Here is a 26,608-nt window from a genome sequence, read left to right as displayed (position 1 = left end):
TGAGGTGAACTTCTCCCCCCACCCTCACCGCCCCCGTCTCCACTCCCAGCCTCAGATTCCCATCAAGTCCCCCGTATTCCTCTCCTCTCATTATCCGGCAAAGGCTGCCGGGCAAACGGGCCCTTTGCAAAGGTGTACCAAGGACACCTCACTATCGTCACACGAACAGGCACTTCTTTCTCACTTTTCTCCTCTCCTGCAGAACAAAGTTGCATTTAAAAGGAGAAACAATCTCAGGTTTTGTTCTCCGGAACAGAGAGAAGGTCCCAGGGGCCTGAACTCAGAACGCGGAGCAGCTCATTCCCCGGGCGTCGCTCACACAGACAGCGAAGGAGGTGTGGAGGGACGAGGGCGAACAAAGCCCAGGGCCGAAGCCGACAGCAGATACTGGTGGCTGGGTCTCGCCCTGGGTCCCGTGGCCCCGAGAGCCCTGAGGAGCTATCGAATTCTGCTCAATGGCACCACGGAGCCTCTCTCTTTCTCTAGATTTTCCACGGTCCTGACTTCTCTGCCAATGCCCCACAAATAACAATGGCCACCAAAGATAGCCCAGACCGCGCTTCCTCTCCTGGTACCCCGCATCTCCGGGCTCTGCTCAGGACATGGAAGCGAGTGGGCTGCCCCAGGGCACCGTACCACAGTCAGCCAGGCTTCGGGAAGGCGGCCAGCAGTGAAACCACAGGGCTGGGTTTTTAACGTCTGCAGCTATCTCAAGAAACAAAACACTTTATTGTCTCTTGCTATACTAAGTTAATTTGCCCTATAGGTAGCAATCTCTGTATAAAAGGGAAAAGTTAAGAAAAGAAAAATTTAAAAAAGGTCTCCCTGTGTTTAGCCTCATTTTTTCAGGGCAGGGGCCTTCTCCTGTGTTGTATCCGGAGGCCTGGACCACTGCCTGGCACACAATGTGTGCACACCTAGCTTGGGAAGTGTTTGCACAAAATGGGATGAATTCTGTCCCAACAACGTCTCTCCCACTCTCCAGTGACAGTGATGTCTCCCCTCCTTTCCCCACCTGAAAAGCATCCTCTTTGTGTTTCGTATCTGGCAGGCACTGATGCAGAAGTCAGCCAGGACAGCTGGCTGACCCACTGGGTCTGGGGAAGGACGGCTTATGACCTTCTGGAGCACATGGCTTACCCGGGGCCTGCAGAGGGACTCCTTCCCAGAGGAGCTGAGGGTGAGCGATCTTTACCCTTAACACCAAGCCGCTCCACAGGAGGCACTCAAACAGTGGGTGAACAGACAAGTGGCAGGTCCATTCGACTTGCCTGATGGACTGGCTAGTAATCCACGTGGAACAGATATAGGTGTTTGCTGCAGCACCTCTATCTGTGCCACGTGCTAGGAGTACACACAGCAAGTGACAAAATGAGTCTGCTCTCATGGCCCTCACAGCGTCATGGGAGGGTGGAGAGATCACAACATGGGTAAAGCTAACCGGAGGAAAGCAGGTGACCGGCGTGCCCCCTAAGACAGAGACCTAGCCTGGAATGGACTTGCTGACAAACAGTGGGGTAGAGCTGCAGATCTCAAGAATGAGGAGGAGCTGCGTGGGGCTCCAGTGAGTGAAACAGCCCTGCAGGCAGCAAAGAGTGTGGCGCAGAGGCCGCCGGTGTGCCCGAGCACAGCGATACGAGCGGGGGTGGAGACAGGCAAGGCTGGGGAGGGAACAACAGACCCCGCAGGGCCCGGGGGCTTCCAGACTTGGGCTACGGATCAAGATTTCAAGCAGGGTATTTTCTGTCTCCCACGGGGAGATGGGATGGGGGCGGTTATTGTTGTTCAGGCTTCAGGACGGGCCCTGGGGCCACACTGGTTCCGCTGCTGCACGGGGACAGTGAGGCTGCTTCAGGGGAGCCGGTGGGACCTCAGGGCTTCCTGAGATGAAAAGCCACAAGCCGGGCCTTTCCGGGCTCCACTGTGGTAAAGAGCAGAAGGGCTGCCTGTTTACCTTTCACATCCGGCCCTGGAGGCCCTGCCCGGGTAGAAGGCTTCCCAGAGGGAAGGACGCATGGGGCACTCTGCAGGACACACAACACCCCGTGGAGCCTCCCTGAGGCCCGGCGGGGCTCCTCTGGCCCACTCGCAGGACACCGAGGTAGTAAGCACGTGGCCCATCCCGGCTTTGCTTTCTCGCCCAGAGCCTGCCCATGAACCACGGGGCTCCATCCTCCACCCTGGGCCTGAGACTATTAAGGGTGAGCGAGACACTGCTGCCCATTTCTAGGATCCTTACTTCCAGGCCCCCTTCAATGCTTAACACGTCCATATCCAGCAACTGAACTTGTTCGATCTCTGAGTCCATCTTCAAAGAGCAGGGGTGCGGGGTGGGGGGGTGGCTCAAGAGGAAGAGGATATATATATATATAAATATAATTATGATCGATTCGCAATATTGTACGGCAGAAACCAACACAACATTGTAAAGCAATCATCCTCCAATTAAATTAAAGGCCTCATCTCAGCAAAAACAAAAAATTTTTTTAAGTCAGACAACGATTATTAGTGGGGGAAAAAAACACAAAAACAAAGAGCAGCTGGCTTCATATTAGAGACCATAAGAAGCTCTATCATCTTAATTCTCTGGCTTCTGTTTCCAAGTTGAACAAAGGTTCCCGGCATCCCCTCCAACCCCCAAAGCATCACTCCTGGTGGGACTCCAGACCCCACAGGAAGAGACCTTGCGAGGACTCCGTCCTAACCACCCGCCCCCAGTAGATAGTGTCTGAGCAACAGAGCCACTGTCTCTGCACCTTGGTAAACATGCCCCAGCCCATTGCTTTACTGAACCCTGGCCCTGAGGTCAACACATTGTAGACGAGGAAACTGAGGCTTCCCGCCCAAGGTCCAGCTGGCAGTAAGTACAGCAGCAGGGTCGGCACCTGAGCTGCACTCTGGCTCCATGGCCCGTGTCTGTGAGACGCCATGTCTGCAGGGCAGGGGAGTAGGGGAGCACACGTGGGCCCAGCTTTGGCCTCTGTGCACCGCAGGAATTCCTGTGTCCTGGCCTTGTTCTCCCTGCTCTGAGGCCTCCTGACTGAGTGATGAAGAGCTGGGTCCATCCAGATGACCTTTTATCACCAAACCCTCTGGTGGCGGCTGCAACCTCTGCCCAGCACCTCATCAGCCAAAGTGCGCCCGATAGCAGGATGGACTTGAGCCCTCGAGGGCTGGCGGCCTCGCTGTCAGCCAGAAGGAACGCGGCTGGAGGCGTTCACAAAAGATCCTCCCCTCTTAAGAGGTATTTCTGGGCTTATTAAAAAGCAACAAAGCAGAGAAGGCGATACACAAGCCAGGCTGGCTGTACCCTCACCCTGTGCTTTTCAGGCCGCGATTAATTCTTTGGCTGATTTCAGACCTTCGGTTTCAAAGATATCTAGTTTGTGCTTGTCTGCAAAGGAATGTAGCTGGGCACCTCCCACCAGCAACACAGAAAACAACTCCTCCTGCCATCACCTGTTGTTTGAGGCCAGGCCATATATAGGCAGACGGCACCCAGAAGGTTTGGCCAGGCTGCTACGTCAACTCCCCAGCTCCGAGCCACCATTCAGACAAGTTTCGCCAGACATGTGGGTCAGACGAATGCTTGGCTCCCACCCAAGACGCCACGGGAAAGGTGAAACGCACAGCTCTGGGCCACTGAAGCTGGGACGTCACCAGCCCCGTCCTGCGTCCTGCGGGACCCAAGCCGTGGGTGACTTGATGCCATCACCTGCCTCAAGTCCAGGGATCACCAGGAGCCCCTGGTTCATACCACCGGAGGCATAAAGTCACAGAGAGGAGAGAACCAACTCCTCAGCCCTGACAGAGGAGAAGTCCCCTAGACGGAGAAGGGTACGGTTTGATCCCTGGTTCTGTCGTATATTGGCTGAGCGACCCTGGGCAAATCACATAACCTCTCTGAACCCATCTCCTCATCCATAAAGTGGGATAAAAACAGGCTCCTGCAAAGTTTGCCTTTGTTTTTTGGGCTGTGAGGCACCGCTGGCAGGATCTTAGTTCCCTGACCAAGGATCGAACCTATGCCCTTGGCAGTGAAAGCACAGAGTCCTAACCACCAGACTGCCAGGGAATTCCCAAGGACTATATTTTAAAGTGCTATAAGCTTTATGAGCTGGCACAGGATTTGTCCCAGCATCGAAAAAGAACATGCTTCCATGACGTTCCACTTGACTGGGAGCCCCAGGAGGGCAGGGATGGTTCTGTTTTATTTTTAGACAGCTATATAACACAGTGCCCAAAACAGTGACTTGTTTAGTTCCCTATGGACTGTAGCCTGCCAGGCCCCTCAGTCCATAGGATTTCCCAGGCAAGAATATTGGAGTGGGATGCCATTTCCTTCTCCAGGGGATCTTCATGACCCAGGGATCAAACAGGTGGATTCTTTACCACCAGTGCCACCTGGGAAGCCTTGCGACCTCATGGACCGTAGCCAAAACAGTGACTGCCATGAAGTAAATTTTTGTGCAATCAATGCTTTTTCGTTCATTTAGAAGAAAACCCAAGATCCTCACTAGAGGCATGTTCTGGTGGCTGTCACCTCCCTGTGAGGCTCTCACCTCACACCACCCTCCCCACTGGGCCCCAGCTGCCCTGGTCTCACTCTATTTCATTCCTCCCACGCTTCGCAGGCCCAGGACACTCTTCTCCCAGGGTGGCTCCTGCCCAATCCACGGCACACTCCTAAAGGACTCTGCTCTTTTCCTTTAAAACAAGGATCACCATTTGGAACACTGTACATTTGGCAATTTTATTGTTTGGCTGCTGTTTAATGCCTATCTTCCCCATTCGACGGAAGCTCCATGAGGACAGAAAGGACTATCTCGCTCACCTCTCTTCACCCAGTACCTTGTTTATGGCACATACTGGAGAGATGCTCAGCAAAGGCTGCAAGGGTGGACGACGCCATCTCCATCAATCGTGCTGGGATCGATTACTTAAAACTGGTGTTGAGAGCTTCTCTTCCTTATCTGTTTGACCTCCCTTCCCCTCCATAATTCATCTCCTTCTTCCTTCATTCATTCCAAATCCACCAAAAAAGATACAGATTAAAGAAACCAAACAGAGCCTCGTGTAACAAACACCCCTGGGTGGCCTGTATGGCTGGCAGTGAAGCCCACTCCTACCGACTTGTTCTCTATCCTAAAGTACCTTGGGCTGCCGACCGGTGGAAAGCTGGAAACGCTCTCAGCCCAGACCCTGAGGTATGGCGAGAGCCCACTGGAATAACACGGCAGACCAGCCGAGGTGATAAGGTCTTCCCCACCCAGCCGTGTTCCTGGGTGGGAAGCCCGTATCCTTGCAGAGAGACAGAATTTCCATCCACTGGACAGGCAGAGAGCAATGCAAAGCATTACAACCATTTTTCCTCCAGCTATTTCGAGGCACACAAATAACATCTAAGGACTCAAGGCCAGCTTGAGAAAACAATCAAGCCAGGAAGTACTCAGACCAGAGAGGAGGTAACAGCCCAAAAAAGTTAAAGCTGAGGGCAATGCCTTTATGGGGAGTTTCCTGGCCTTTCCCAGCCAGACAGATGCAAAGCTTTCTCAAATGCAAAGCTTGATAAGGATCTTTTTTTCCTGTGGGGCCATTAATCCAATAAACAGGGGACTTAATTAGAGCTTAGGAAAAAAACTGCATGAATTTTCCAGGGATAAGTGTCCATTTCTTTTTAAGTTTTTTAAAATTATTGCACACCTAGTATGTCCCATTTTTCTGAAATCCGTCAATTCTCTCATCAGTGATTAGTGCTGTGTTCTGGTTTTTCTGTCTATACAGATCTTAGAATTGATCTCTTTCATAAAACCTGGGCTGCCAAGACCTTCCATGAGTCAAATTTAGCCGAACAATCCTAAATGAGTATTTCGGTACAACTGCCACTGGGGTGCAAAATTTGAACTGGCAGTTAATTCTGAAGGTTGGCATTGTTCACCAGGTCATTGTGTGTGAGAATAGCTGCCTTTGTGTGAACGTTGTTTGGAGCCTTCTAAAATAAAAACAAATGAAAAACAAAAAACAACTTTCCACTATTTTTGTTCACAGAAATGCAGAGCCAGATACTAAAAATCCGTATATGGTGAGAGGAATTTTGAGGAGCCGATCCTTTTATCTACAGGAGTGGGGAAAAGAGTCCAGAGATGGGAAGCCAGACAGGGCAAGCCCTCTTTTCTAACCACCATTCATTTCAACCACCTTTTATCAGAGCTGTCACCACCAAGGAGCAAAAGAAAATGGATTTTCTCCTTCCCAGTAAGAGGATTAGCAGTGGCAATCCAGTCGAGAGGAAAGAAGGAACTAAAGGAGAGAGGGAAAAACGAGACCGTGCCAGACGTTCGAGGTCAGAGGTCACAAATCCGTGGCTCTGAGGGCCCATTTCAAATGGCCCCCAGGTTTGGAGTGTCAGTTTTTAAACTGAATGAATTGCCCTGTAAAACTCTGGATTTCCAAACTTCTGGAAAATGAAGTTCCAGGCCCACAATCAGCGGAAGCTGAGTAGTGGCAGCCCTGGTCCCCACCCAGGCTCCTTCACTGGTTTTTGTCACCTGCCCTTCGATAACCCAGACGGCAGTCTCTCTGCTCCAGAAGAAAACCAGAAGCACTCACATCGCCTCCCCCGCCCCCCAATGGCCCAAAAGACAGGGCCACCCACCCGGAGGGACACCCTACACGGCACAACGGAGCCAGCCCTGTCCTGCCCCTCAAAAGAGGACGAGGGCAAAGCTGCCCTGACTCTGGGCCCAGCCTCCTCTGACCACCCCGCCCAAATCCCAGCATCTTCTATGCACCACAAACAGCCTGAAACTCCGGGTGGGGTAGAGGGTGTGGAAACCCCACATTTCTTGGGAGACCTAGAACACACGCTTTCCAGGCCCCAAATGATGGGGCTGGGAGGCTGAGATGGGTGACACACAAGAGAAAGGTAAGGTCGGGAAGACATTAGGAACGCCAGGCACATTGGCTCCGAGGGGCCCTGGAGGAACGATACCCTTCAGCTGCCAACACTTTCCAGTTGGTGCTAAGAGTGAACGGCTATTTCCATGAAAGATCAGGAAAGCACTTAAGTTTTCCATATACGTTGGAGACTTTTTGGCTGGGCTGCACTTATTACCTCTCCCTCCTGCTCTCAACTCCTGCTTCGAGACACCTAACAAGCAAGGGAGCCAGCAACCCAAAAGAGGATTTCCACCACACTGTCCCCGAAGGACAAAATCCCAGGGCTCTGCCCATGCAGTGTCAACCCTGGTATTGTAACCTGCACTTCAAAAAGCAAGCGATGCTAACCTCACCAACTTCCTGAGGCCACAGCGGGCCCAGCTTCCTGGCAGTTACCACAAGACCGGGGCTCTACGTGCACAAGTCAGCTCCGGAATGGAGCTGCAGCCCGAGCCATCCAAAGGCAACCTCCTCCCCAGGCGCTGGTGTAGTGTCGGCTGCCAGCCCCATCACCAGCTTCTCCCCAGCCTCATACACATCCTCCATCTGAGCAAAAGCAGCAGGTCTGCAGCTTCCAGATCTGGCCCCTATCCAGCCACTTTGGACTGGACTAGGCCACTGAAGCTTTTCCCACATAGATGTTCTAGAGACGCCACTGATGGGGGAATGCCTGCCAACTCTGGTTTCCTTGGCCAGGAGGGGCCTCCTTCTTGCCTAGATCTGATGGCCCTTTCTAGCGATGTGTCCCACGCCAGGACAGTTCCAGGAAAAGCGGGATCCCAAGGTGACTCCTCGGCCCTGGGAAACTTACAAAACCACACACCAAGAACCAGACATTCAGGACTCAGCTGGTGGTGGGTTTCTAAGGGAGGCAGCTGGAACACCCGAGCTCCAAGACACATAGGTTTGTTGGGAAGATCCTTTCCGAACCCAGGGAGGCAATGGCAACAGGCCTATAGACTGCAAACTCATTCTACCTATGGTCCACCTTCCCCTCAACAATGGAACTGCTATGAGGATGGGAGTTAGGCTGGTTTTCTTTCCTGCTGTATCTTTAAACCTAACTCTGTGTCTGGGTAAATGTTGGTTGAGTGAGGATGAAAAAAAAAAAAAAAAAAAACACTAAGCGATTACAGGATGTGAACCACAGGAAACTTACGGCTATCTTATTCAATCCTCAAACTTCCTTCTAAAGCTGTTAGGATGTTTTTTAAGGAGGGGAGGGTTCGGGGTGGGGGTGGGGGCCACTCTGAACTGTATCCTGATCCTGTATTAGCATTTCAGAGGTTTTAGCCAGAGACTGAACTGGGCAAAGCATGAAACGAGACACAGCATTACAACCCCGTCTGAGTACATCCCCCCTGGGTTATTTGAAATTCTAAGGAACAGGCACCTCAAAAGACATAACCCTCCTTAGCCCAGGCCTAGATCTCCTGATGACTGCCTTGTGCCATATAAATAGTAAGCTGGCTGGCATATTTTGCATTAATGTCTTCACGCAGGGCTGGCTCGAGTTTATTTTTGTTGCTTTCATTTGAAGACTATGTTTATGCCTCTCTGTTAGACTTCCAGCCAGCAGAAAAAAATGACAAAATGCACAGCTTGTCCTTTTTTCATAGATACTCCAGACACTTCCTGGAGGCACATGGGAAGGTTAGCGGCTCATAGATGCCCACTTGCTGGCATTGGGTGGTTTTCCAAAATGGTTTTTGTGGAAGAAGCAGATATGGTAATCTAATCCTGTGTCTCCATTTCCACACTCAGTGATGGAGACTCTCCTCCTGAGAAAAGCAGTAGTGAGCATTTACCTGGTGTCTAACTTCCTGCCTGTGGGCCACAAATCCCAGAGTGTAACAGCCAGTTACCCAAGAAAGCACAAAACAAGGGATGGCTCAGAAAAGGCTGTCTCTGAAAAAGCAACAGCATTTTGAGGAGCAAACATAGTAACAGAGAATTTTCTTAAACTTGGAAAAATAAGAAAGTTGAACCTAGCTAAGAATATTCCCAAGACCTCCCCCAACCTGTGATTTCTCTCCCACCCAGATTTTCAGTTGACTTGCCTCTTCTAGACAACACACACACACACAAACACACTTTCTAATCTCACCAGCCCTCCTCCCCCAAGGCCAGGCTTGGCGGTGACAGCCTCGAACAATGACATCACCCAGGTCTGCCCCCTTGGCAGGGTCACCAATATTGTTTGCAGTGAATTTCCTGTAAAGGTTCTTACAGCAGGAAACTAGTCCTGTGCCTTGAATCCTCCGCCTGTTCTAAGCCATCCTGTCAATTCGAAACAAAGGCTTTTTTGTGTTTTTTCCTTCAATAAAAAAATAAAATAAAATAGAACCTCCCTGCACTTTTAATGAGCACCTTAATTACAGCAAAAGAATTAGATGTATTTACGGATGACCTCATGCCTGCTGATAATTAGCCATTTGAAAGGCCTGGCACATCCTTAGACCTGGTTCCTTCTTCATCCCCTCCCTGAAGCATTCGGGTTAATTACTAAGCTTGACCTTCCCAAACAAGCAGGTCTGGCTCAGCCGGCCCCCCTCCCCGGGGCTCCCCCCGAAGACAGGGGCTTGTCCCTCCTTCCATGGAGAAAAGGGAGAATGGAAACTGCATCAGGAAAGGGTTGGGAAAGGGTTGGTGTGCCCCAAGATAATGATGTAGGAGGGGTGACAGGTTTCGGGGGAGGGGGGCCACTCTAAGTGTCGACAAGTTTTCATTAACGCCAGGGCTAATTTAACCCTGGCACAGTTGAGGGGAAGAAAACTGCTCATCTCAGAGGCAGAAAGGGTTAGGATCTGCAGAGTCTCAGTTGCAATGGAGGGGAGGTGTCTCTGAGCACACTTGTCGTCCCCGCCCCACCCCAGGCGTGCGAATCCCAACTGGAGGTGCAGCTGATGTTACTTTCCTCACACTTCAGCGTGTGAGCAGGGTGTCAACCACCTGATTTGGAAAGCGCAAACCAGGTGGCCCTCCCGCAGGGTCCCGCCTGCTGCTGGCAATGGGCAGCTCTTGAAAGCCGGCCCCACTCCCACCTCCCACCAGCGGGTTGTCGCTCCCGTTTTAACATTTTCCAAATTTGCTGCGGGCCTGCGCCCTGTTAGGGGAGAGGCTGGGAGGCGGACATTCTCCTCATTCTTTTTCCTTATTAGGTTGTGGATTTGATTGCTTTTGGGGGGGATAGGGGCTAAGTTGAGGAATGGCATCAGGAAGTGACCTCGGGAAGGGGAGGGGGAGTGGCAGGAGGCAGGCGGAAAAGAGGATGGAGCTGGCCGTGAGAAGTGCTTGGGGGAAGGAGGCGGTAGGACTCCGCTAATCCCTCTAGAACAGGGGTCCCCAACCTCTGGGATCTAATGCCTGATGATCTGAGGTGGAGTTGATATATTAATAATAATAATAGAAATAGAGTGCACATTAAATGTAACGTGTTTGAATCATCCTGAAACCATCCCCCCTTCCCCGGTCTGTGGAAAAACTGTCTTCCATGAAACCGGTCCTTGGTGCCAAAAAGGTTGGGGACCAGTGCTCTAGAAGGTCCAACATTCTGGACCAGCAGCTGAGCAAGGCTCTTGTCTGACAGCACTTCTGGGAAGTTATTTTGGGGCTTATCAGTGGGAGGCCATTCTTCTTTCCACTTGATTACCAGTTGAAAGAAGGTGTCCTGACTCAAGGCTGTAGGTTGTTTCTAACTTGAGTTGATAAGGAATTTTTTTTTTTTTGCTTTGTGGGGAAGGGGACGGGGAAACAAGAGGACCTGAGGAAGAGTCCCGAGGCTGACTGCCAACTTAGTAACAAGCTGACTTACCAAAAAAGCCTTGCCGGCCCTGCCTGTGGCTCATGCAGACACAAAACTGTTTAGGGCTGGCAACTCAGAAACACAGAGCCACGTCCCGGGTAATAAGGCCCAGATGGACCCAGAGGCTGGGGACAGGGCTTCGTCATGTCACTTGTGTCTCACATTCCAGTTGCCCCTTGACAGTGGATGCTGCTTTGAAGTCCCTGGCTGGGTTCAGGGTTCAGAGCTCCCTGGGGGAGGGCTTTAGGAAAGGGGATACGTTACATTTTGGTTTTCCACTGAGCTGCACGTTTCAGCAGACCCTTCCAACTCCTTTGAAGAGGAGACGCCAGCAGCAGACCCCACCTGGATGTAGGATGGTGAGCTGCCAAAAGAATTCTGAGAAGCTACATGAATTAGGACTGACAAGGTGCTAGGCACTGTGCGAAGTGCTTCAGACACACTCTTTCTCTTATTTAATCTTAGAATCATCCTGTGAGGTAGGATGGTGGCCCTTTTCAAAGGAGAACACAGGCTTAAGCCCTGCCCACAGCCACGCAACCAGTAGGTGGAGGCGACGGGTACTGAGCCCAGTTCTGTCCCCCTCTGAAGGCTCTGCTCTGACCTTCTACCCACCCCACACCTCTCATTGCCTCCTGCTTCTGTCGCCAGAAGCACCCTCACACAGTAGCGGCAGCGCTCTCGACACCCCCTCCCGGGTTGCAGCTGCTGGAGACAGGAGACAGCCTGGATCCCAGTGACATCTGAGCCGCCTCCTGGCGTCTGGTGGGCGGGCTGGGTGCTAGCGGCTCACCCACCCACCACCTCACCCACTGGCTGAGCGGGCATATCTTTCCAGAGCCTGGGTTCCTGCAACAAACTTTCTGTTCCGGAATACTCTGCAACATCCCCCGCCCCTGAAACCTCTCCCCAAGTGTGGGTAGAGCAATGTAGATTCCCCCGCTACAAATTAGTGAGCCCCTATTCTCTCCTGGAAGGAAGTCCACCTCCCTCCCCTTGGGGGAAAGAGACACCTCTTAAGGATTAAGGCAGACTCCGCCTGGAAACCAAAAGGAAACAGAAACTGGCTATGCTAATAGCCTGCAGGTCTAACAGCAGAAGCAGTGCCTCAGCACCCAGGCTACAGAGACTGGCTCATGACAGGCCACACTTGCCACTCTCACTGACCCCCCAAATCCTTCCATGGCAAACCTCCTGATCCCAGGCGAGATCGGAGAGATGGTAGCCAGGTTCTACTGGAAGATTTCAGCCACGACATGCATGAACTGCACTGTCATGACTCTCAAGCATCATCTGAAGGGAGGAAAAAGCCCAACCTGAAACCACACACACAGTCTAAGAAAGAGGCCTGGGCCAGCTACCCCAAGCTTATCTCATAGTAAGACCAGCATGACACTCAAATATGTCAATTTTGGGAAAGCAAATGAAGGGCACTGCAGTATTTGAGTCACACATTTGGCCCATGAGCACCTGAACGAGGAGAGTTTGTTGGTTTTCTTTTTTTTTTTAAACACACTTGAGTATTTCCTGGGATGGGACTCCTACATTGCACAAGCCAGTTGAAGGCATTTATTTAAAGAAAAGAATAGCACCTGGAAGCTGAGCTGGCAGGCAAGAATAAACTCTCGAGGCAGAACACTTGGAGGCTACCCTCATGCCAGCAATGGTGTGTCTACTGTGGTGTGCCAAGCCAGCCAGCCCGCGGGACTTGACCCCATTCATTTCCGTGATCAGCACAGAACCGGTGTTCCCCACTTAGAGTATCATCTGGACTAGAAGGCAGTGCCGAGCGTCACCTACCCAGAGGTAAGGCACAAGGCCTGAAGAAACCCTGGGGCAGAAGAGGACAGGAGAAGGGGGTGTTTCTCTGCTCCTCTTTTCTGAAGCCTGTGCTTATTCAGAAGGGACCGTCAGCAGGCTGAAAGCACATGCCTCAGAAGGATTAGTCAGAGCTGACGCCTACCTGGGGAGAAGGGTCTGGCCTGCCCCCTAGATCCCTGAAAGCCGCAGGACCTTTGAGTGGGTAGGGACTCAGAAGCTGGAGTCCTGCAATGCAGAGGTTCAAACGCATGGGTGGCTGAGACATACTGAACATGGTGCCTTGCCTCGAACGGGAAACTCTCTAAAGAGACGGCTGACTGAGGGAAGGAACTGTGGGAATGCTCACAAGCAGCAGCTAAGGAAGGCTGTTCAAACTGCACATGCGGGATGGGATCCCCTAATGCCTGCCCCCAGAGACCTGCCCGCACCACACTCACCTCCTTTATGAAGGTTTCCATGACTGACCCACCTGCCCCTATTCACCCTTCTCCTCTCCCGGGACACGGCTAGAGTGCTGTGGGCTTGTCTGTGGGCCGCCGGGTTTCCTCCTGAGGGCTCATGTGGCTCTGCTCTCTGCCCTGCCAGCTCCTTGAGAGCACAGGCCGAGTCTCCGGTTTCTCTCATACCCCCAAAGGCTCGGAGCAGAGCTCAGCTCTGCACAGGAGCCCAGCGAGGGCTGTCAAGGGCCCTGCCGGTCATGTTTCTACCTGAGCGCCGGACTCCAAGGCCCTCGAAGCCCCAACTCATGTTACACAAGATGCTGGTTGGCTATCAAAAGCAGACCTGCTTTGGTCAGCGGCCCCAACACTGCTATATGAGTGAAGTCATTCAAGAGACCTTCCAAGTCTCTACAGCATGGTGAAAAGAAGACAGCTTCTTCCCTCAGAAAGCTTTTTTGTATCTGCGGGGACAACTTGGAGCAGGTTCACCTCATCATAAACGCATAATAAGCCACCCACCGTGGAAACTTAGTCGTCTCCCAAACACGGGGTACGAGCTCCATATAATTGGACCCGTTTTCCACTTGCCATAGACTTTCTTCCCACTCCGAATCAGTATTATAAGGGGGGAGGTTTTATTTTTATATTTAAGGGGATAAGGATAAAAACACACACCTTTATCTCCCCTCCTATACGGCTACTTAAAAGATTTAACAAGTTCACATGGGTGTGGTGCCAGGAAAATGGAAACCTCGCCATCTTTTTGCCAGTGGAAGCAGCAGGGCTGGCCAGGCTGTCACAGGCCAACTTCATATTAATTTGCTCCTTTAAATTCTGTCAGAAGGGATGGTTTTTGCTGCTGGATTGCAGCTAGGGCAAGGCAGAGAGAACTCCAGCCCAAGTTCACCTGATGGACACTGCATGATCCTTGAACTTGGCTTCTTGCCAGGTGCCGTGTGTATGGAGTCAGGAGTGTCCATGGCTAGCCCCGAGCTCTGTCAGCGTTCCTCCCTTGCTGAGTCAAAGCCACACAACTAGTTTGACAAGGTGTGCCTTCTGACAGGGGAGCCATGGGCCAAATGAACACTACGGTGTTCCTGGACCGGCTTCCAGCGAGGGACAGAAGGCTGGACGCCTCAGAATGAATCAGCCTGCAAGTCCGCCTCTCTGAACTAGAGGCGTCCTAGTTACAGCCCCACCTGACCCGAGGAACCAAGGGTAACGAAAGAGAGGTTTACAACGAAAGCAGTGCACCTGGAAGAGCCAGTTAAAAAAAAAAAAAAAAATCGGGCTTCCTGGCTTCCCACTTCAAAGGGGGGAGACACAACATTTTTACCAAAGATACGTTGTGAACCCAGCAGCCTCTTGATGAGCCGGAAGGGAGCTGGAGTTTGATGGTGGGGAGAGAAGTTAAGCTCTCTGAGACACGACCAAGCCAGATGAGAACACGGTGCCATAAAACTCCAGATTCAAAAGTTACCAGCGCTTTAATCAAACACAGGTGTCTACTGGAGCAGTGATCATGGAGATAATTGAAGCCTTTGTTTGGTGTAATGCTCTGTGGTACTGGGCTTCCCACTTTAGAAGTCAGGTCTGGTTTGGCCTGTCTAGGGGGCCTGAGGGGAAAGCATTGGCAGCGCCAGATTACTGGAAGCGTGAGGTTCCTGGCCTACTGGGGTCTAAGAAGGACTGCGTTTACAGACCCTGGGCCTCATCACCACTTCCAACAAAGCTCCAAGAGAGCTAGCTCTGCCCATCTTCTCTACTGTACATGCCCTGCTCTGACCATCCTGAACTTCCTGTCCCTCGGGGCCGCCACCCTCCCCTTCCCTCCACTGGAACAGCCGTCCCCAGGAGCTCTCCTGGCCCCCTTTTTCTCATTCCCTGTGACTGTTGCTGTTCAGTTGCTAAGTCATGTCTGATTCGTTCATGACCCCACGGACTGCGGCCCGCCAGGCTCCTCTGTCCATGGGATTCTCCAGGCAAGAATACTGGAGTGGGTTGCCATTTCCTTCTCCAGGGGATCTTCCCAACCCAGGGACTGAACCCACGTCTTCTGCGACTCTTGCATTGGCAGGTAGATTCTTTACCACTGAGCCACCCTTCTCATCCCTTCAGTTCAGTCGCTCAGTCGTGTCTGACTCTTTGCGACCCCATCTCATCCCTTAGGGAACAGCTAAGCTGTGAAGTCTTCAGAGATCTTCCTCTTGATCCAAAGTACCAGCACTGCCCTCCTCCCCTGACGGACCTCTCCCCAGGCTATTCCCAATCACCAGCCTGTAGTGTAGTGTGGACATGGCTTGAAAGTCAGACCCTCTAGGTTCAGATCCTGGCACTGTCACTTGGGCAATGGCTTCAACTTCAAAGGATTCATTTACGCACTTGTCCTGTAGAGGTGACAATACCTACCTCACAGGATTACATGAGTCAGTCCACATAAAGCTCTTAGAATAGTGCCAAGCCCAGAGTCCTAGCTAGCTGCTATTATTATTATTATTAAATTCATAGGGCATAATCCCATCTGAAATTACCTTGTTTTATTTGTGTGCTTGCTGTCTCCCCACCAGCCTGAGATCAGGAACATAAAGAAACGAGTTGGGAGATGGTTCTCGTTTGGTCATCTGATTTCCTTGGTGGCCAGGGGCCAATCCCAAAGTGGGGAACCAAGCTCCCCAAAGACCCTCAACTGCCCACACTCTGACGTAACTGAACCCACGAGGCCTGAACTGCGACTCACAAGTCTCATGTTTAAACTATGCTTGGAATGTTCGATAGGAACATAGACTTATTTTTAGGCAAGAAAGTTGTCTCCTAGGCTGACCCAGTGCCCCTGAAGCAGGCTGTATTTGGCAAGGCCGGCTTTGTGGCTGTTTATAAAAGAGGCCCAGAACTTTCTCAAGTCTAAGGTAGCTGCGAAGAGAACTAAATGCGCTGTGAGTCGTTAGTCTTGTATTTTTATGGTCAAAGCTGGTTCCCTTTGAATCTCTGGGGTGTTTCCGTACAGCGGGTAGGAGCCCAGTGCCACTCCCTGACCTTCCACGGCTCTGGGCCATGATCCATCAACCAACCATTCTTGAAATGTTTCACTGCTCTCAGCGGACTGAATTCTCTTCCGTGGGTTGTCCCTGAGTCACTGATTCAGTGAAAGTTACAAAAGGAAAAGGAAAACTTGCTTCCCAAAATGGTTAAGAAGGTTCCCCCGGTCCCAACTGGTCTAGGTATTTCCTCTCACTCCACCAGTAGACTCAGTGCTGGGTGACTACAGGCCTAATATCTCAGAAAAACACATCTTGAATCAGACCTTTCTAGACCTTTCTGTTTTACAGAAAGTCACATCATACCAGACTTGGCTGCATAGCTCCAGTGATCCCTCCTCCTCCTCCCGCCCCCAACCTCACATAGGAAAAACTGCCTGACCGTCCTGGTGATGTTTACCGGCTGGATACCTTCCAGGGCTGGTTAGCAGACAGCCTGTAAGAAGGGTTGATTCATCAGACTGCCCTTGAACTAGCCTGGCAAGCTGGCTGCTTCCAGACATTTTGAATTTTGAAATGGAGTTTATACTTCATAGGCCAGAACTGGAAGATCATACCAGCCTGTAAAATTTCTTTAAAAACCTGACTCTTCCCCACATAATCCATGCCAGCAACAGCCCAAGAGGCATTTAATATTTCCATCAGACACAAAGGTTTGATGTAAAGATACTCATTTCCTTAAAGAAAAGAGAGTGGGGGAAAGAGGTGGGAGTAATGGGGGAGAAAAAGGTTTATTTACTGGCAGAGTTGGAGGAGGAAGGATGTGGATTGTTTAAAAAAAAAAAGTTATCATGGGATGAACTGTGCTTGGGATTTGCTGGAAACTTTAGAGTTCTTTTTAAATTTGTCAGTGTTTGCGAAAGCAGGCAAAAGATGCAGGCACATTTTGCCCTGCTGTTGAGAAGTCACATAGCTGAGATTCCAACTCTAAATGCCTAGAGAAAAAGCACTCGCCTCAGCCACAAAGCCAACGGCGGCTTTCACGTGTACTCATCTTCTCCTCTCTTACAAATATACACGCTCCTCATCGATAAAACAGACTGGCCTGACCCGTGCACCAGAGAACAGAGGCTCCTGGTCCCCCGACCCAGCACGGCCACCACGTATGTGGATACCTTCCCGGGAGACCGGCTGGCAGCACCATTTCTACCCAGTAGCCCAGCATTCCTCCACCGGTGCTGCCTCCAGCACAGGGGCACATCTCTCAAATGCCAAGCAATCTCGTTTCCACGATGTTATCAGCTAAAGACCTTTCATACACACCTTGACTGAGACCGATCAAAGCGCACCAACGTGCTGGGGGTTGCACTCGAGCACACCATGCCAGGGGCGCATACCGGTAAAGGGAGGCCTGTTTTTTCAATAACACCAGCTGGAGACCCACAGACTCCTGGTGTGACACCCCCTCAGGCAACCTCCCGGGGTGGCTCTGGTTGCTCACTTTCAGGCTTCCTCCTGTGATGTTTCCCCTAACCTCGAACTGGCCTTCTCTGCCACCAAAATTAAATGTGTATTTTAAAAAAAAAAAAGAAGGGGGGGAGAAGAAATGCATTTATTTGACTTCCTGCCATGCCCCCATCCTGGATGGCTGTTAATTAAGACATTCTTGGAGCTGGAATCAAGAGACTTTACTGGTCAGGAGGTAAGATATGGAAACCCTTCATCTTGGGCTCTTTGGAGGTTAAAAGACCAAATGCGTTCCCATCACACATGGGGAACGAGAAGGAAGGCGTACGGCCTGCCTTCTGCGCTGCCTCCCATCCACCTAGACTGCGGCTTCCACCCACTCTCACCAGCCCTCAGGGAGGCGGGAAAAGATGAAAAGAAAAACCCACTAGAAAGCCAGTAACAGACATCACTCAGCCCCACACCTTTTGCGGGGGGGAAACTTTAAAAAGCATAAAACAAACCACAACGTCTTCTTTATTCCTGCCCAAAGCTGAAGACACAAATGCTATTGTGTTGCTGGTGTTCTAGCGTCCCATTCAATCGTTTCAACACCATCAACAATACTTCCCAAAGATGACTTCACTTGTGTTCTGTGGAGCAGAAACTGCCACTTACAGCTACTTCTGCCCATGTCCAGAGTTTCACTCGGAGACAGAGAATCTGTTCTGCTCTCTTATTTGGAAGCAGAACATTGAAATCAGCCTTTCTTAACGCGGCAGGAGGGCACTGCTTTCCTTTCTGAATCGAGAATGCAAATACCCAGGTGGGGCAGCAGGGTGGTTCACGAAGAGGAGCAGCCAAACTTCAAGTGTGTTTGTGTAAGGAAGCTGGACTCTTAAAAAGACAAGGCAGGGCTTCCCTGGTGGCTCCATGGTAAAGAATCTGCTTGCCAATGCAGGAGACACGGGTTCGATCCCCGGTCCAGGAAGATCCAGGGCGACACAGAATAACTAAGCCTGTGCGTGCGCCTGAACTACTGAGCTTGTGCTCTAGAGCCCAGGAGCTGCAGCTACTGAAGCCCATGCACCCGAGAGCCTGTGCTCCGCAACAAGAGAAGGCACCGCGACGAGAAGCCTGCGTGCCACAAAGAGAGGGGCCCTCACTTCTGCAACTAGAGAAAAGTCCACACGGCAACAAGGGCCCAGCGCAGCCAAAAATAAATGAATAAATAAAATTTAAAAAAGAAAAAGCAATGTGAGGAGCAAGGGATAAACCCACAATTCTTTTATTTAGAATGTGGCCCCGAGTTCTTAAAAACAAACAAACAAGAAACCGTTAACATTTGAATGCAGAGAAAAATCCAGTGCCACTCAGTCCTGGGAGACGTGTTCGTGGGCAGTACGCTGGGAGGCCGGGCAGGCAGGACGGGTGGCATGTTCCCGGGTGAGTCACTCTGCCCTGCCACTCTCGGAATGTTTCCAGGGTCAAGTGAGAGAACGTTTTTTCCACGCATGGCAAGCACACCATGGGAGATTTTAAGAGTTATCCACGCTCTCCACTGAAACTTGAATGACTTCGAGAAGGTTACTCCCTTTTGCTTCTCGTCTACCTACTGAACACATCAAAGAGAACGTCTCTGCTCGGTTCTCTGGGTCTCTAACACCTCGCCGACACTTGCCAATCTCCTTCTGACAAAGGGAGCAGGCCTCAGGCCTACACCCTGCAGCAGGCTAGAACTTCACATCATTGTTTTCTTTCCAGCCTGTTTATTTTCGCAATTTCCTTCTATTTATGGCCAGGGAAGCTGGGGTTTGCACTGGCAATACTCATATAAATTTCCCCTTTAAAACTTAAGTTTAAAAAGGCAAAATTGACTTAGAAGAATATTATTAAGTATATAAAAGCAAAAGTGGGCTATGGAAAAAATCACAAATGACTGAAGTTTAGGAAGTACGGAGCCAAGCATGATGTAGGGATGAGGAGGGCCGCTCTGGCTGGAGAACCACTGTGCCTTCTTGGAAACACAGGATGGTGCTCACTCTTGGGGAAGCTGGGGCTCATCCCATCCCAGGAACGCAGGAGCCAATACAGAAACAGGTGGCAAATAGCAAATCCCAAGTTAAAGCTCAATTCACTCACTTTTAGAGGTCCCTTCAGTAAATTACATCTAAGGAAAAAAAGGCCACTGGCCTCTTCCGGAGTAACTGCTGCTCAGACTAAAGAGATGGCAACCAAGTTACACCAACCGGCTTTCAAAGACTTTCCACGGACATTCCAAGTTAATGCATCTGTTGTTTACGAGGGAAAGGGGAGGGGGAAGGACATGAAAGAACAACACAACCGAAAAAGGCACAACACCAAGACAAATGTCTCTGGGGTTTTTATAAGCCCAGAGAGACTGCTACTTGGACACAACTTCTGCTAGGAGGACACGTTTGCCGGTTAAATATATGCAGTTTTCCCTTTTCTGGAGGCGGCGGATCCTTCTCCTCCCAATCAGTCGGTTAATTTTTCCTCCCAGTAAGATCACTCTTTAAACAGAGGCTGGACTTTTTAAACGATTTCTGTTTTCCCTTGACTCACTGAACCTTATACTTCCTGATACCTGGGTTACTAACTAAAATGTAACTCATAAACCTTCCTGAAGAAAAAGCAAGTGTTACTTATACCACTTGCAGACACTTTATAACAAATTCTGGCGTCTAGACAGGCAACACTGTAAAACTAAGTTTCCTTATAATTGCACTGGAGGCTTTGATGTTTGGACGTTGAACTTCATCCTGAAGGAGACTGATCTGGAGTTCTCAAACTACTGGGGACATAAAGACGTCTTTCAAACCTCCCTGGATGACAGGATTTGTATCAACTCAAGTGGAAGCTTCCGCCCACCTTTTAGTAGGTCAGTGTTTCAGTTACCACTGCCTTTGAATTACCAACTTGCTATCACTCGCCTCCTATTTCCATGAAAAAAGAAGGGGGTGGGGGGCAGGGAGGAAGACTTAAAGTAACATGAGTGCTTTTGTTATTCTGTAAAATAAATACATAAAATACAAGCGACAGAAGGGAAGTGACCAGACAGATGAAAACAGGGACATCACTAAGTGAAGGAAATAAGGATAAAGCTGGGAAAACCATTGATCTAGAACATTCTGAAAGCCAGAGAAGAGATAAACATGCTGATTAATTCAGCCATTCAGAAAACCTGAATGAGCAAGTGACACTACAACAAACAGCTGTTCCTTAATTATCTTTGTCCTTTCCCTCTCCTCCTCCCCCACAAAATAAAAGGGAATCCTTTTAAAAAAAAAAAACAAAAAACAACACTAAGTCTGGTCAAAGGCTTGTACAATTCCCGGCACATTATAAATCAATATGTCAAAAGCCAGAAGTGGTCATCTCAACTGTCTCAGAAATTCCTTGCGTCTTCCCAAATCGATTCCTTTTTGGCTTCATTCTCTTTGCTGTCATCTGCTAGACCAGCGCTGCCAGCTGACTTGTACTACTCACTCACTTAACTCTGCAAAAGGGGGCTGTCTGGCCAAACTCAGCCATGACTGGAGTATATGTTTAAATGGTAGAACTCCCCACCCCAGAGACTTGAGACTGGAATCCAGCCTTGTTCCTGCTCCTCTGAGGTCCGCTTCAGGGGGCACTTTGGGCGGCTGTTGTTGTTGAGGTTGTCTTGTACGCTCAGTTGTGTTGACTCTTTGCAATCCCATGGACTATAGACAGCCAGACTCTCCTGTCCATGGAATTTTCTAGGCAAGAGTATGGGAGTGGGTTGCCATTTCCTACTTCAGAGGATCAACCGGACCCAGCGATCAAACCCACGTCCTGTGCATCTCCTGCATTGGCAGGCGGATTCTTTACCAACGGTGCCACCTAGGAAGCCCTTTGGGGGTGCAAACCTACATTTTCACTGACCTCCCAGACTGCATCTCAGGAGTTAGATAGCACCAGCCGCACCCGGATGTTAAAACCCCATCCTCATTTCCAGGGTTGTTTTCCTCCAATACTTCTCACCAAACTTTTCCCATGAGGCAGCCTGCTCGAGGCCAGGCCGTCAGCTGCCATTAAATGGAACTATTTAGCACCAGTTCCAACTGCACAGTGAGTCAGCTCCCCGCTGCCAAAGGAGCCTCCTTGCTGGTCTCAGGGAGGGTGTTTCAAAAGGCAGAGGGCAATCCTGCCCATGCCCTAGAGCGCAGAGAAGGAAACTAATTAGATGAAGCAGTAGGCGCCACTCCACAGCACCAACTGGATTTCAACCCTCACCTGAGGGCTGAGCACATTCAACACACCTTCAACCCACATTCAACACACCTGAATGGGTGTGAGTGGCTACAAGGGGCACTGCACTCCAGCCAACCTCCCTCACCTCGCCTCTTAGGCGGGCATCAGAAAAGCCCTGTTTCTTGCTCTTTTCTTTAAGTTAATTTTCACTGGAGTACGGCTGCTTTACAATGTTGGGTTAGCTTCTACTGCACAGAAAAATGAATCATTTTGTAAAGCGACTCCCTCTTGGACTTCCTTCCTGTTCAGGTCACCACAGTGCATGAAGCACAGTTCCCTGTGCCGCACAGTAAGTTCCCATCAGTTATCTATTTTAGACATCGTACCAACAGGGTATGTGTCAATCCCAACCTCCTGACTCCTCCCACCCCTTACCCCCTTGGTATCCATACATGAGTGCTCTTCGTCTGTGTCTCTATTTCTGAGAAAAGCCCTGTTCTTAAAACTTGGGCCTGGGGGAGTGACCGAGGACAGAAGCTAGCAGCTGAGTACATTTCCCTACCCCTCTCCCAGGAAGGCAAACAGAATACCTGCCCCCCTTCTCACATAGGGGTGTGTGTGTGTGTGTGTTAGTTGTTCAGTCGTGTCAGACTCTGCGACCCCATGGACTATAGCCTGCCAAGTTCCTTTGTCCATGGAATTTTCCAGGCAAGAATACTGGAGTGGTTTGCCATTTCCTTCTCCACCTCACATAGGTACAGTCTTTAATTCTAGATGACAACTGAGTCTGGGTCTTTTTTTTTTTTTTTGGTTTTGGTTTTCACTAAGTAACTTATTCCATTTTTAAAAACTGCTAAGGATCTGCTAGTCTCAGCCAGATCCTAAGAGGCAAGCAATTAAGAGTAATGGAACAAAATAACAGATGGCTACTCTGAGGTCTCTATCATCAGCCTAAAAGAAAAAAAAAAAGAAAGAAAGAAAAACAACCCTACTTGGAGAAAAACAAGACACCATCAGAACGGTTCAAATAATTAACTCAAACCTAATAGAGCCCAAGCCAAAGGTCAGGGTCTAAACACTGAGGCCCTGTGAGCAGTCAGTGATGTTTCAACGACCACGCCAGCTTAGCAAAGGAGACAGTTCCTCTTGCTGCGACGAGAGAACTTCGGGAGTGGCTACCAAGTCCCCTCACCTGTCCAGTAGAGCAAGGGTGGCAAGGCTACTCAAGCCTCTTTCAGAAACTGGGAGAGGGAGCTCTGGCCCAGAGCTATAATTGCTCAAGAATTTGCTGAAAGACCAGACCGGTCCTTCCCCCCGCACCCCTGGAGAAAACATGCAGAGCCTTCCCAGATCAGAACTGTTGCATAACCTACTTATCAGGTAATGCCTTGGTTACAAGGGTCCCCAGAAGGGCTTCAGGTGGATGTGAGAACCACTGGGAACCTCAGGCACCCTCTGACTTGGGCCAAACCCTGCTTAATTCCTAGAAGAATTCAATTGCCACACGCTTTAACGGGCCCACAGCTGTCCTGGACATAGCTTTTAAGAGCGTGAGGGTACACACAGGACACTCACAGGACCGCCACCCTCTCTGTGGTCCGTGGCTCAGCCTCAGAGGGGCAAGAAGGGCAATCTGTCACTTGCCAAAGTGGCACTGCCAAGCAGAAAAACCCAGTCTAGGGGGGATGGGGGTGGGGTCCTCTTGGAAGAAAACAGCACAGACTCGTCTCTGTATTCGTTTCCATTACTCCTTCTCCCATTTCAGAGAAGATGCCCACCCCCAAATAGGTAGGCACACAGCAGTGAAACAATATTCCCCCCAAAGTACAGTTGCGTGTAAATATTTGCTGCAGTTGTATAAAGTCGGACACGCTAAGATCTGGCCCGTCTTGAGAATCTAAAACAGCTGGTCTGAGAGGGGCTGTGAGCCACCCTTTCCTTCCACCATGCCTGGTCCCTGAGGACGGGAGGAGGGGGGGGATGACACAACCGCAGCCAGGCCTGGGGATGTCGGTGAGTCCCAGTTCCTGCCCCGGCCTGAAGGGTGCCCTGGCCTCACCCAGCGGGCAAGGGAGACTAGAGTCATGGAGGAACACACAGCCAGACTCCCAGAAGGGAATGGAGTGAGCAGAGAGTCACTCTGGGACGGGCAGGAGTCAGCAAGGGAGTGGGAGGGAAGGTTCCTACTCCCCACCACCTGAGTCAAGAGGCTCCAAAGCTCGTTCTCCGCCAGCACCGGGAGCTGGAGAAGAAGGAGCTCAGGTTTTCTCAAAAAACAACCCCATGGAACCCGCCTTGTTCCCTTCCCAACTTCCCAGGTCTCTGAGCAACTCATAACCTTTTTCAACCCAGCATTGCCTCCGGCAGTAAATTATTGTTGAGACTGGAGGCTAGGTCTCTCCCCTCAAAAAGAATTTTTATGTCAGATTATCTCAACCTGCCCACCAGGAGGTAGGTGGGGCAACAGATAAGGACACCACCATGGAGCCGCCACCACCCACCCACCCCCCGCCCCCCCAAACTACCGATGAGGAAATTCAAGCAGAGGTTGGTAATTTACCCCAAGGTTAAGCCAGGCCCCACCCCGGGCTGCCTGGCACAGCTGTTCCTTTCACCCTTTCCCCGCCAGCCTGGGCTGCCTGCACAGAACCCCCAAAGCAACAGCTCACACCCTCAAGAGGCTTCCAGCCACACTCAAACCCCTTGCTACTCTCCCAACACCATACACATCCACCCTTGTAGAATCACAGAAGGGACTCCCTTGACCCCTCCTCATTCCACAGATGACAGAACCACACTGAGACCAAGGGTCTTGCCCAAGGCCATGGAGCTGGTAATGAATCTGGGAAGAAAATTCAGGTCTGAAGAACCTACGACATGCCTCTAATAGTAAGTACCTCCCACCCTCTTCACACACTTTGAAACAACCCCCTCCCAAGACACACACACCCCTCTACACCTTCCTTTCTTTAGCTCTTCCTGCGCATGCTAAACCCTCTCTTCTAGCAGCTTGGAGCTCCCTGCTCTCTACCACCTTGGATTATATGCACACACATACACCTATACACATACACAGATACACACACACACCCCACCCTCTCTGCACCTCCCACTCCTTTTGATCTACCTCTCCCCACTGTGAGTCCCCCGAAATTGCCTCCACACCCCAACATGCCACCTGAAAACAGACCCTGCTTTAGAACAAGCTCTTTCTTCATCACCACCCCCGAAAGACAATTCTTCTGGACACTCTCAGCTCCTCCTCCCCAAACAACTTGTTCTCCCTTCACAACACATAAACACACTCTCCAGTCCTGGGACAGCACCTCCAGAAGCCCTCACCCCCAAATTCCTCTCTTGGTCTATCCATCACACACTCCCTTTCTAATGAGACTTTCATTACTCCAAACACCTCCCTCCCACCATCCGCCATTCCGACCATTCTCTCCCGCCATTCTCACCCCGTTCAGGCTACCTTTGCCTCCGGCAACGCCAACCCTTTGCTGAGCTTTGTCTACGTTCCATCAATTCTTCAGAACCCCTCCTCAGAATACTCCAAATTCTCTCTATCCCCCTTCGGCCTCTCATCAAGGAGGCCTTGGCGTCACCAATACCTCTTCTATCTCCCAATCTTCTCCTCTTCCCTGTAGGACAGGGCATCCCTGATAATATCTCGCCCCTTCAAAACCTCTTATTCACAGCTCCCTGACTTCTCCCACCAGAGCCAGATTTCAGACCTCCTTAGCAGCCTCCCCATCCTCACCCACCAAGCCCTGGGTCCCTTCACACCCACTCTAGAATCTTCATCCCCTTTAGAATGAAGGGGGCTTCATCCCCGGGGCTCCCATAATTCCAACCCTCTTCAGAGGATTCTGTAATCCAAGTAACGCCCTCCATACTCCAGCTCCTCTTCGGACTCCCCCGATGCCGAATTCTATCCTGACCCACACATTCCCGGTTCCCCCTTTTCCCTCTGACCACCTCCAGTCCCTCCTGACCCGTCCATCCCGCCTCAGACCCAGTTCCGTTCTTGAGTCTCCTCCAATCATCTCGCCGACTTCCCCTCATTCCCAGGCCAGACGCTCCAATTCCTTCCTCGGGCTCCCTGATTCCCAGTTTTAGATTTCCATATCCCCTACTCAGCCGTCAATATTTTTTCAGACTCCCAATTCCCCGCTCAAGTTCTGCAACTCCTTTCCAGGACTCCAAACCGCTTCCCAGACCCGCCGAATACTTCTCAGGACGCCCAGTTCTCACCACAGACCCTCCGAGCCCCTTCCCGGTCCCCAGCCTCCCTCGGAAGCCCCCCCTCCAGCCCGTCCGGCCCTCGGGCCGCGCACCTTGCGCTGCTGCTTCTCCCAGGCCGGGTCCAACAGCAGGTCCCGGTCCCAGTCGTCCTCCTGGGCCATGTAGTCTCCCATGCTACCCCCGCCGCCAGCGCCATTGCTCCCGCTGCTGGGGCCGTACTGGTACGACTGGTTCGCCGCGTGGTAGTCCACCATTCCGCCGCCTCTCCCGAGCCCGTCCGCTCCAGCCTCTGCTCCCGCCCCTCTGCCTGAGCCGCCGCCGCCGCCGCCGCCGCTTCAGCTGCTTCAAGCCCGCCCTCCGCCGGCGCCTGCGCACTGCCCGCCGCGCCTGCGCACCGCGCCGCCGCCGCCGCCGCCCTCCCGCGCGCGCGCCTCCTAACCCAAAAAGGCCCTGAGACTCCGCCTCGGGGCGTTCGGAGCCTGCGCACAGCGCGCTTCCCCGCCGCCCTTCAGCTCGTGGACGAGCCGCGCCCCCTGTTCCCGCGTGAGCGCGCCGGGCCTCGGCGTGTGGGCGGGGCCGGACCGCGGATGATTCGTAAGGCGGGTCTCGCCGTCCGACTAAGAAAACCCGTTCAGACGTGGCCTGTATCCCATCAACAAGAAAAATCCAACAAATATTTATTAAGCGCCTGCTGTGTG

At 51.3% G+C, this 26,608-nt stretch overlaps 1 protein-coding gene across 2 annotated transcripts in view; it reads right to left on the bottom strand.

The window, feature by feature from the left end:
• The window catches only part of ACTN4 (actinin alpha 4), a 74,819-nt gene extending 48,578 nt beyond the window's left edge, over positions 1–26,241 (bottom strand). The window contains exon 1 of one of the 2 annotated variants that reach the window (XM_061139223.1): positions 26,003–26,241. In XM_061139223.1, the coding sequence (XP_060995206.1) occupies positions 26,003–26,164 (162 nt within the window). In that variant the 5' untranslated portion in view covers positions 26,165–26,241. The remainder of the gene's footprint in view (positions 1–26,002) is intronic. The other variant, XM_061139222.1, reaches the window with a different exon arrangement.
• Positions 26,242–26,608: the final 367 nt, after the last annotated feature.

The sequence above is a fragment of the Dama dama genome, chromosome 4, assembly GCF_033118175.1.
Source record: "Dama dama isolate Ldn47 chromosome 4, ASM3311817v1, whole genome shotgun sequence".
Taxonomy (NCBI): Eukaryota; Metazoa; Chordata; class Mammalia; order Artiodactyla; family Cervidae; genus Dama; species Dama dama.
The sequence above is the reverse complement of the archived record's forward strand: the minus strand, read 5'-3'. Positions and strand labels throughout refer to the sequence as shown.